This window comes from Acomys minous (genome assembly GCF_964271855.1).
Source record: "Acomys minous genome assembly, chromosome: 16".
Taxonomy (NCBI): domain Eukaryota; kingdom Metazoa; phylum Chordata; class Mammalia; order Rodentia; family Muridae; genus Acomys; species Acomys minous.
In genome coordinates this window covers 11,967,838-11,979,321 of record NC_140498.1, presented here as the reverse complement: position 1 = coordinate 11,979,321, position 11,484 = coordinate 11,967,838, and the positions used below count along the sequence as shown (strand labels likewise).

The 11,484-nt window shown below is 47.1% G+C and overlaps 2 protein-coding genes across 11 annotated transcripts in view; one reads left to right on the top strand and one right to left on the bottom strand.

Moving 5' to 3' along the window:
* PLD6 (phospholipase D family member 6) overlaps window positions 1-11,484 on the bottom strand; it is a 34,294-nt gene that overhangs the window by 8,881 nt on the left and 13,929 nt on the right. For 3 of the 4 annotated variants that reach the window (XR_014775799.1, XM_084763786.1, XM_084763789.1), the window contains one exon: window positions 6,204-6,634. The exons of the other annotated variant lie outside the window; for it this stretch is intronic. Coding sequence is in view for 2 of the 3 variants with exons in the window: in XM_084763786.1 (XP_084619912.1) it covers window positions 6,597-6,634 (38 nt within the window). In the remaining variant the exon portion in view is untranslated. Of the gene's footprint in view, window positions 1-6,203; window positions 6,635-11,484 lie in introns of those variants that run through there. 4 annotated transcript variants of the gene reach the window in all.
* Window positions 1-11,484, top strand: part of MPRIP (myosin phosphatase Rho interacting protein) — a 116,212-nt gene that overhangs the window by 101,614 nt on the left and 3,114 nt on the right. For 4 of the 7 annotated variants that reach the window (XM_084763768.1, XM_084763767.1, XM_084763766.1 and 1 more), the window contains 7 exons: window positions 2,629-2,776; window positions 3,684-3,801; window positions 4,754-4,913; window positions 6,078-6,197; window positions 7,298-7,384; window positions 7,997-8,159; window positions 10,108-10,193. In XM_084763768.1, the coding sequence (XP_084619894.1) occupies window positions 2,629-2,776; window positions 3,684-3,801; window positions 4,754-4,913; window positions 6,078-6,197; window positions 7,298-7,384; window positions 7,997-8,159; window positions 10,108-10,193 (882 nt within the window). Of the gene's footprint in view, window positions 1-2,628; window positions 2,777-3,683; window positions 3,802-4,753; window positions 4,914-6,077; window positions 6,198-7,297; window positions 7,385-7,996; window positions 8,160-10,107; window positions 10,194-10,616; window positions 10,683-11,484 lie in introns of all 7 variants that reach the window. The other 3 variants (XM_084763769.1, XM_084763764.1, XM_084763765.1) reach the window with 2 other exon arrangements.

The following is an 11,484-nucleotide window of genomic DNA, read 5'->3' as shown; positions in this document are numbered from 1 at the left end:
TTTCTCCATCCTGAAGGGAGATGATTCAGGCTGGAGCTTTTCCTTTGCCTCTATATGATCACATAACTACTGAGCAGACACAAAGAAGTTGATGAGATACCTGAGGTGCTGGTTTTCACCATTCTTTTTCTGATCTCGTACAGACCTTTTAAGACCCATTAAGTACTGTAAGAAAATTTGAAAATGTGCATTCAGTGGGTCTTTGAGGAGCCTGGGCACCACTGGCTGTTCCTGTTTGTACCTGCAGTAGCCTCTACTGCCTGGGACGGCAACACCATAGTCGCTTAGCCGGATGTCAGAGTTCAGAATGCTTGTGCTGGGCTAAGGGTTACCTAGTGGGAAATCACCTTTAAAACAAAAGGTACAGGTTGAGAGTAAGCATCAGGCTGTGCCCAAGAACTTCAGGTCCTCTGTGGGACTTGTGGCATAGCTGGACACCAGACCGTCTTGAGAGAGCCCAGCAGGGAACAGGTCCTCTCTGGATTTCTGCCTAGATCAAGGAGCCCTGGCTGTTGTTCCTGCCTCACCACCACTTGTTAGTCATTGAAGAATTTGTTGTGAGTCTAGGGATGATTTAAAACTAAAACTGGGGAGATAGCTCAGCGTTTAAAGTGCTTTCCAACAAGCATGATGACAGGAGTTTGGATCCTCAACATTCACAAAAATGCTGGGTGGGCATGGTATGGTGTGGCCCCCTGTAATTCTAGCACAAAGCGGATGGAGACAAAAGATCCCCCAAAGAAAGCCAAATCAGCAAGCTCTGGGTTGAAGTGAAAAATTTTTATAAGGTAGACGTAATCAAGGAAAGACATTCGATGTCAACCATCAGCTGTGACTTCCATGCACATGTGTACACATACACACTCAGTGGTTTTGTTGTTGTTTGTTTGGGGTCTTGTTTTCCTTTGTGTTTTGGGGGAGGTGTTTTGTTTATGAGACAAGATTTCTCTGGGTAGCCTTGGCTGTCCTGCCTGGAAGTCACTCAGTAGTCCATGCTGGCCTTGATCTCACAGAGATCCATCTACCTGCCTCTGCCTGCCGAATGCTGGTATTAAAGGAATGCATCACCACTGCCTGGTACACTCAAATTTTTTAAATAGGTTTACAAAGTTACAGTTTTGAAACACAATACATTTAACAGTATAGTGGCCTAGTCATTAAAGACACCTCAGTGTTTCTGTGGTAGAGATTTTGAACCCTATCTTCTTCATGTATTCCAAAATGCTCAAATCAGAATAAGATGGGATTGACTCACCATAGGGTGAGCATCCATTATATGAACCTCAAAATCTGTTTTTTTTTGTTGTTGTTGTTTGGTTTAGGTTTTGGTTTTTCAAGACAGGATTTCTCTATGTTATCTTGGCCGCCCTGGACTCACTTTGTAGGCCAGGCTGGCCTCGAACTCAAAGCAGTCTGCCTGCCTATGCCTCCCAAGTGCTGGGATTAAAGGCGTGCACCACCACGCCTGGCTGAACCTCAAAATCTGAAATGAGCCAAAATCCAAATTACTCTGGGCACTGACAGATTGCCACAAGCAAAAAAAATTCCACAGTGAACAGTAAATAGGCTGCATAAAATTATCTCTAGGCTAGTTGGAGGTGACTGGCACAGCACACACACTGTAAGGTTGCTGAGTAGAGGCTCTTGGGAAGTGACTGTGAGGCTCAGTAAAAAATTGTCAGAGTGTGGTGATTGGATACTTGGTGTCCTTTGTTGAATCCATTGGCAAAATGATAGGGTAAGAATACAAAATTAGAGCCACATTCTTCCAGTGTTTTTTGGGGGGGGGTTGTTTGTTTGTTTTTATTTTGGGGTTTGGTTTGGTTTTTGAGACAGGTTCTTTCCGTGCACCCTTGGCTGTCCTGAACTCACTCTGTAGACTAGGCTGGCCTCGAACTTCCAGTGTTTGTTTTGTTTTGTTTTGTTTTGTTTTAAATCACAAGAAAGCCTGCTTTGCCTAGAAGTGGCTATCACAAGTTTAGGCAGAATGACCCACATTCAGAGTAGCTGTGAGCTGCAGGTAGAACACAGGGTATGTACTACTGCTTGGTTGGAGAGAACAGCCCTGACAGGCCAGGCCTAGGGCTCTGGAGAATAAGGAATGACTTCCCCTGGGACTCACGTGTCTGCTCTGCCCTTGTGGGTAGCATGCCTCTCCTCTCCTTTAAAAGAGAAAGGAAGAAAAGAAGGCACAGGCTGGCAGGAAAGATGTTGGCACCTGCTTTGGCTCCTGTGTGGATACCCTTGAGGTTTAGTAAAGAGTTGACGTTCCCCGGCTCCCAAGAATAACTCCTGTCTGCCCCAGCCCACAGAGGATGGGTTGGGCTCTCCAGTCAGGTTACCCTTTGTTTCAGAATGAACCTCACTCTCTGCAGCTAGCACATTTGTCAGGGTGTGCCTGCTACCCTAAGCAGTGTAGGCAATACATGTGCCACCTGGTTGTGATGCACGTAGTTCCCAGGACAAAGGATGTATAGCTGCACACAGACTTGGTGCCTGATGCTGGAATCACCAGCCACATCTTGAAACGATGTCAGTTCCTGGACCAAGCAGGTGGCTAGCTTATTTATTACACAGGACAGCCACTTGGAGGCAAGAAAAACCAATAAGCCCTCTTCCATTTCACAGGCTACATGTGAACGAGGCTTTGCCGCCATGGAGGAGACACATCAGAAAAAGATTGAGGACCTGCAGAGGCAACACCAGCGGGAGCTCGAGAAGCTGCGGGAGGAGAAGGATCGCCTCTTGGCTGAGGAGACAGCTGCCACCATCTCAGGTGGGGCTAAGTCCATGAGCCCAGACATCCCCTGTCTTGGGTTGAACCTGTAGTCCAGAAGAGGACTTAGCCTTAAAATTGCTTTTCCCTGAGATTGATGTTTCCTCTTAGTAGGTATGGGAGGGCAGGGTCTCTATCCCAGGCCATCCCTAAACCACCTATGTAGATGAAGATAACCCTGAATTCATTCTCCCCCTTCACCTCCCCAGTGCTGGAGTAACAGACATGTACCACCCCGCCCTATTTATGTATTGCTGGACACAGAACATGGCCTCATGTGTGTTCAGCATGTGCTGGACCAAATTGGCACCAGCCCTAACCTAAAACTTCACTTTGAAGTCAGTTAAGGACTAGCTTAAGAAATCTATTGAGAGCCTCCGAACTGAGAGCCAGTGCTCCAGGTGTTTTATGACAGTGCAAGACTGGTCCCCAATAGGCATCCATCACTTGGGAGTACACTTTTTCACCAGAGTACAAATATGCTGTAACAGCCCCAGCAAGTGTGTCTCACCCATATCGTGTTGCAGTTTCTTCACATGATTAATGACAATACAATGGTGTCTTTTAGCATCAGGGAAGAAAGTACAGCAGCTCTCAGACATTCTTACTTTATAAACTCATGTATGAATATAACATTGACATTTACCTGATCGTTGTGGAGTTTTTCTAACATCAAATACAACACACCTATGGCCCTCCCAGGGGGGAATTAGTTCATGAATTCTCGCAGACTTTGTCTATCCCAGGCCATCCTGCTTTGGAGTCCCGCTGCTGCAGCAGTCAGTGTCAACGGGGGACAGATAGCACACTAGCCTGTCCTTAGCCTCATGGAGGAATAATAGAGTAGAAAGAGACACTGCCAGTCGCAGCCAACATTTTGGTGCTGAGGAATATGTCCTTTCTGCAGCCATTGAAGCCATGAAGAATGCTCACCGAGAGGAGATGGAACGGGAGTTAGAGAAGAGCCAGCGCTCTCAGATCAGCAGCATCAATTCAGACATCGAAGCCCTGAGGCGACAGTACCTGTGAGTCACCTAGCCCTGTGAGAGCCCTGTGGAAGAGAGCTACTTTCCCAAGCCTAAGATAGCTCTGAGGTTGTTCCTCAGGAGGTGAGGAGACTGTGGTTCTAAGGACAGCCATACTACTTTGTTCTCCCTCGACTTAAATTAAGACTGATCCCTAAGATGCCTGGAAACAAATGTAACAAATGGCATGTAAAAAATCATAGCTTAAGATAGGCCTGATGCCATACATTTGTAATCCCAGCATTTAGGAGACTGGGGCTGGAAGATTGCCACAAATCCAAAGCCAGCCTGAGCTATATATGTAGACTCTTGTTCCAAAACAAAACAAAGTGCCTTCCACTTAATTAGGGCTGACTGCAGACTGCTACTGTATCAGAACCTTATAAGGAGCCAGGGTCTGGCTGGTGTTTATATCTGGTATACAACAGCTGTTTGTGGCACAAGTGGCTACAGTTAGTGTTCTGGAAATCTCACATGAACTGACTACACTGGTAGCACCAAGTGCAGCATTGAAATACCTTGTGAATTTTCCCTTGGTAGGAGTCATACTGCTAGGGACCCCTGAATTAGTGCTGGGGTCTCTGGGATGTGCCAGGGTCTAAAGCAACAATTCAGGAATTCCAGTGGTCACGCTTGCTGGACTGGAAGCTCCTTCTTGGCTCTGCTTTGGGGATTTGGCCCTTCTGATATAGGGCTGGTTCCCTGTTGTGCTCAGTGTCTGTACTTTGAAATGTTGCCAAGAGGGTACTTTCCACCTCTGACATCGCTCTGTTGTCACACTGGATCTGCCTCCCAGCTGCATCATCAGTGTGTGCCAGCTGTGGATAGCACAGCAAAGACAGAGTCATTTCTGCAAAGTGTCCTTGACATCCTGTGGGCAGACACTGTACGGTCAATGTCCAGCTGCCCCAGTCCTGTAGTTGGGACAGGGCTAAACGTTCCCTCTCTGCAGGGAGGAGCTGCAGTCAGTGCAACGGGAGCTGGAGGTCCTTTCAGAGCAGTACTCCCAGAAGTGCCTGGAGAATGCACACCTGGCCCAGGCGCTGGAGGCTGAGCGGCAGGCCCTGCGGCAGTGCCAGCGGGAGAACCAGGAGCTCAATGCCCACAACCAGGTAAGGCCAGGAAAGGCTAAGCCTCACCTTCATAAAGGCTAACCTAGCCATGGTACCACCACGTGTGCCCTTCCTGAAACTTAAGAATCTGGTGACTTCTCTAAATCTCTGGTTCTGTAATTGGAGTAGTTCAGGTCTACCTCAGAGTTAGGGTCTCCTGTCCTCCAGTGCCTGGGCTTACCCTCTCACAGTTGTTTCTATAAGACATGTTCATAGAATTCAGTGCTTCTCAGGAAATAGGGGTTCATAAGAATCCCAGCAGGCCCAAATGAGTGGGTTGTGATAGAGTTCAGTATAAACTCTTCTCCCATGCTTGCCCTCTCTGGCTGCTCAAACCACACTGCACTGGGTGATCACTGACCCACAACAGTGGCTTGAAGAAGAGCACTTACAGGCAGAAAGGAGGCCTGAGCAGTGTGGAGGGGCAGGAGGAGAACGGTCTCCAGGAGCTCAAGTGGACAAGGCAACACTGCCCACAGCAGAACAATTTACTTATTTAACTTACTTTTAGTTTTCCCAAGACAGGATTTCTCTGTGTAGCCCTGGCTGTCCAAAACTCAGAGATCCACCTCCTGAGTGCTGGGATTAAAGGTGCCCGCCATTGACTGGCTCAAATGATCTTAATTTTAAGATCCATGGAATCTTAGCTCTAGAGACACAGTTGGCCCTTTGCTTCTGTGAGTTCTGAGTCAGTAAACTGACCACTGATAGATAATGTTCAGGAGAGAAAACAAACACATTTGCACTGGTTATATACTATTTTCTTATCACTGCTCTCTAAATAATACAGTTCAACTAAGTACTTAGGAATTACATGGTTTTGGGTAGTAGATGTAATCTACAGACAATCTAGTGTGTATGGGAGGATGCATGTAGATATTGTATGCCATTTTGTAATGGGACTCGGGCATCCATAGAGTTTGGTGCCTAATAGGGGTCCTGGAACCAATTTCTCACAGGTCCTAAAGCCTCACACAGCCCACATGAACAGCTTTTAGGTAGTAGCCACTTCAAATGTCTACTTTAAACATAGCACTGAGCATGCACAAGGCTTATGGGCTTCATTCAGGCATCTACACACTACTGTGAGGAATGACCTCCTCTGGTATCTAGGCAACTGTGGTGGTGGGGGTGGTCACTGTTGTATTGTGCTGTTATCCCCAGGAGTTGAATAACCGCCTGGCTGCAGAGATCACACGGTTGCGGACACTACTGACTGGCGATGGTGGCGGGGAGTCCACTGGGTTGCCTCTCACACTGGGCAAGGATGCCTACGAGTTAGAGGTACTGTGAGAAGCTAAGCACTGCCTTATTCAGGAGTGCCTGAGTCACACAAGAGCTCGTTAGCTTAGAGTCACTGAGGGGCCAGGTGTTAAGGCAGGGCCAGAAGGGGATGTAGTTCAGTAGTAGAGCTCTTGCTTAGATTGTTCAAAACACTGGGTTCATCTCTAGCTCTGCAACAACCACAAAAAAGAAAGCTTGAAACTACCATGTATGAAAGCTGTAATAAAGTCCAGCCATCAGGATAGCTTCCCTTTGACTGCCCAGAAGACTAGCGTCGTAAAGTGCCCTACTCCAGGGCTCCGGGAATGCTGCTGCTCTCAGATTGACTCCTCAAAGCCCAGGATGCTCATTCTTAATCAGAAAGGCCCATTCTGCAGTGCCATAGACGTGTAATCCCAACTACTTGGGGAGCGGCAGCAAGAGGGCTACAGAGAAGTCTGGAAAGGAAAGAAAAAACAAAAAACACTGTTGAAAGAGGGAAGGAGGGAGGGAGGGAGGAAAAGCTCTAGTGTGTGAAGGCTGTGGTTCTCAACCTGTAGGTTGAAATCCTTTTAGGGGCACATTTCAAATACCCTGCATATTTGCTATTTACATTATAAGTTCATAACTGAAGTAGCAACAAAATAGTAATACGGTTGGGGGTCAGCACAACATGAAGATCTGTATTAAAGGGTCGCAGCACTAGGAAGGCTGAGAACCACTAGTGCAGGGCATCCTCAAGAAGGCCCCAGTTAGGGTAAGATTTTACCATATTGACAAGTGAACAGGAGGAGCTGGGTAGTGTCTGCAGATGTTCCTATGAGACCAGTGTGCCTAGGCCTTGACAGCTCCATCTCGGGGAGCAAGCAAGTCAGTAGTGGGAACTCAAGGTAGTTCCTGTGACTGCGGCCCTAGGTTCTCAAAGCTAACAGATTATTTTCCCCTTTCCAATTCTGCAAAAATATTGAGCAGTATTTAAATCATGTATTCTGTTGGGTGGCAGCAAGGGCGGGCTCTCTTCCAGCGTGTGTGAAGCAACTGTCTGCCAGCCAACCTCTCTGTATGCAGACGACGGATCCATGGTTTATGAGAATCAGTCCTTATTTTCTCTATCCTCATAGGTCTTGTTGCGAGTCAAAGAATCAGAAATACAGTACCTGAAGCAAGAGATCAGCTCCCTCAAGGATGAACTCCAGACTGCCCTACGAGTAAGGGCCATGTGTTTGGAAGCAGGGCAGAGAGGGGTGAATGCTGGGAGGCCTGGCCAGGTCCTGCTGGGCTCATCTTAGCATGGCAGGCCACTCTACATGATCATGGTCCCGAAGTCAGATTCCCTAAAACATCCCCTGTGCATATGCCTCAGAAGTGAACAAGGAAGCCCTCCTGGCCGGCCGGTCGGGTGGTGATGGCTCCTGTGTTTCCAATGCATTTGGATAGGGACAGTGATACACACAAGAACACCATGTGGGTGAAATGACACTTGGTCTGCCGATCAGGTGGGTCTAGTTGGACTCATCTCAAAGGGATTTCTGGAGTCAAAGAAGTGATGGGCTCCTTGGTGTGATAGGGTCACATAGCAAATCCAAAACCTAGAGGCTTTTCCTGGCTGATGCCCACAAGTAAGTGGCTCGGCAGTTAGGACCACAGTAGGCTCTCTGAGCTTCCCCTGTAGTCGCTGTCTCAGCTACTCACCACATTTTCTTTGGCAATTTCCAAGCCACAGTTAATTCTCCCAGTACATTAGCCCCGAGGCCAGAGCTCAGTGCAAGTCTGCTTCCCTGTCTACAGCTGCCATTCATGTCCGTCCCTTTGTTCTTTAGGATAAGAAGTATGCTAGTGACAAATACAAAGACATCTATACAGAACTCAGCATTGCGAAGGCCAAGGCTGACTGTGATATCAGCAGATTAAAGGAGCAGCTGAAAGCAGCCACAGAGGCACTGGGCGAGAAATCTCCTGAGGGCACTACTGTGTCAGGATACGGTGAGCAGTCTAAGCGCTACTCGTGAAGATGTTTTGGCACTTGAATTAAACCCAAAAAATTCTGTTGTCCTCTGCCATCCCAGATCTCCTTGGGGGTGGAGTGGGGGCACACGCACAGGCCCCAGGGGACCTGCTCCTCCCTTAGCTGCTTCACACAGAGCTGCTTTCATAGAAACAAGGGTCTTATGTGTAGTCTGTTTTCTGAAGAATGTCAGCAAGAACTTGCTAATTCCTTGATCTAAATGTTTTGCCATAAAATCTTTGAGGGCCATAAGCAAGCAGAACAGGAGGAACCTACCTTCTCGAGAACAATGAAACTGACCTCTTTCTGTGCCGGCTAAGAACATCCAGGCACTGTGCAGAGCAGATGGACAAGAGGCTGCAGAGCCACATACTTACTATTGGACACTTGATGAAAATTTATGATTTCATCTTACCTTCATGGTGACCCTTTCTTTTTTATTATTTTTTTACATATGCATTTATATTATTATGCATATATAAAATAAACTACATAGAGCAAGAGGAACCACAATACATTCAGTTATTATATTAATGTTACATCTTAGTGTTTTGGCTGTTTGTATTTGACAATCTTTTTTTTTTTTTTTGTATTTGACAATCTTAAAGAAAACATTTTCCTATCTTGGTGAGTCTAAAATTCTGAATGTAACTCAGTATCTATCATATCTCATCTCTATCAACTTAGGTGACCTTTTCTTTATAAAAAGTCCCACAAACAGAAAAATCTGCCCAAGTCCCCTAATATCCCCGTAGCTCAACTTTACTTCACCAGCAAGTTTAAGAACAGTAACCATGACAGTACTCACACATGCCTGATGGAAAAGTCCTCTGCATTGTTTATGGGGTACAAACATCTACTTTTCTGGAATGCAGCTGACCACCGCACAATCTAAAAGTGAGTACCATAGTCGCCTTGGGTAGGAAACCCAAGAAGCCAGGGCATTGGAAGGACAAACTACTACAACTGGGAACTGTCTGTCTATTGCCCCTGACTTGTCTGAAGAGCGTAGACAAGCACCACGGGCAGCATCCCACCGCACTGCAGAGGGCTGAGCACCGTCCGTGGCCGGTAGGCCACTGCACAGTGCAAACGCGTTATTGGAAGCTGCACAGTGGCAAGGTGTGCAGCTCTTAGAAGACAGGAAGATACTTTTGTGTTGATACAAAGAGAAATTTGTGAGATTTTAGTGAATAAGAATGAAAACCCTGGGCTGGAGAGATAATAGCTTAGAGGTTGAGTGCTGGTTACTCTTCCAGTTCCATTCCCTTTGACCACATGGTGGCTCATAACCATCTAAATTGAGATCTGGTGCCCTCTTCTGGAGTGCAGGCATACATACAGGCAGAACACTGTGTATATCTTTTTTAAAAAATTAAAAAAAATAAAAAAGGCATGGTGGCACACACCTTTAATCCCAGCACTTGGGAGGCAGAGGCAGGCGGATTACTGTGAGTTCGAGGCCAGCCTGGTCTACAAAGCAATTCTAGGATAGCCAAGGCTACACAGAGAAACCCTGTCTCAAAAAACCAAAACAAAAAACCTGTACCCATGAAATACTATGGTGTGACCTAGTGTATATCTTTGTCATCTGTATTTAAAACATTATAAGGACTGTTTTCTTGATGGGGTAGATCATGAAAAAAATTTGATCTGATTCTGTTTGATACCAGTCCTATGCCAGGAGCAAGCTAGAAATAACGAGACCAATTAATTAGTCGACCCAGCAGTCGAGGTCCAACTCAGGAGGAAGAGATCCTATCCTTTGCAGACAGCACTGTATGACTCAGGAGTTGCACCATAAGCCCTGGTGGGATCCAAGAAGAGCACACTGTGGATTGGTACTGGAGTTTGAAGATGTCTTAGTACACTGTAGTAGTGGACTCAGAACCTCCCACACATCTCATCAGTCTTTTGTTCCTTCAGACATAATGAAATCTAAAAGCAATCCTGACTTCCTGAAGAAAGACAGATCCTGTGTTACCCGGCAACTCAGAAACATCAGGTCCAAGGTGAGTGAGGTCCAGCTTATAGATGAAGTGGGGCTAGCGTGTGCTGCAGAGTCAAGCCCTAGCCCACTCACGTAGCCACACTGGGGACAATTTCTAGTGGCTTTAAGGTCCATGTCCATGTTCCATGTCATCAGAACTACATAGGGGCCAGGGCTTCAAGAAGCAAGACATGAAGAGATTCAGACTTGAGCCTCACAGAAGGTGGGGTAAATCTGACCTCTCATCCAGCTCCACTGTTTGTCTGTTTTCTGCACATCCCTGCATCACACTGAACTGCCAACCTTGAAGAGATGAAGTCAATGATCCCCAGTGTGCTCTCAGATGGGCTTGTCTCTGGGGGGATGGGTGGAGGGGGCCTGGCCAGCATGCTGCATTTAGAACTGATTGTGTGTGTGTCTTATTTTTTGCTCTTTCCTCTGACAGTCCGTAATTGAGCAGGTCTCATGGGATAACTGAGTCGCGCCCGCTTCCAAGTCCCCTGTCGTGTAGGTAAAGCACTTCTCACTCTGCCCACTACCTGCACATGCGGCTCTGCATGCACTGCGCACACCTCCATAGCACACCTCTGTAATTACCTTCATTCATCCTTCTCCAGCACACACACACCCTCCACATGAGATCTCAAGAACTGTCCTGGAATTCTAACCTCTTCACAGAGCTGAGCCTGCCCAGGGCCTCCCCAGCTTGACGGGTGGGCACAAGCCAGCATGCATACTGGGTGACTTGCACGGCACCGAGCTCATGTCTCCTCTCTTGGAAACAAGTTGCAGGGAGATGGCAGATACCCACTGAGCCTGGAGGACCTCACCCATCTAGTTAGCAGCAAGGCTGCTTGGGGGAGACGCCTACACATTGTGCTTTTTTGCGTGGAACTAATCAATACTGCATGGTTAGAGTCTGAGAAATTATTTTGTTCCTAGGGGCCTAGCAGCCATACACATAGAACTGAACATGACCTGGGTTGTTTGTTTTTATGCAATACAAAAGCCTATCGCTCCCATAAAAGGTGGCAGGGTTGGCCATACTGAGGTCAGTGCCAGGGATGCTGTGCCCCAAGTATGTGTGTTGACCTTCTTTATGCAGTGTTAACAACTCAAGGACTCTGGCCTGGTTGTTCCCAGTGGCAGTAAGTACCCAGGTGTGCCTGTTCCTGTTGTACATGAAACTTCTACCTTCCAGTAAGGTGCAAGCCAGCAAGGGCCATTAGCTTGAGGTTCAGAGGAACAGTTTTGCCCTTAAGAAAGCCCAAGAGAAGGCTGGAGAAATGGCTCAGTGGTTAAGAGCACTGACT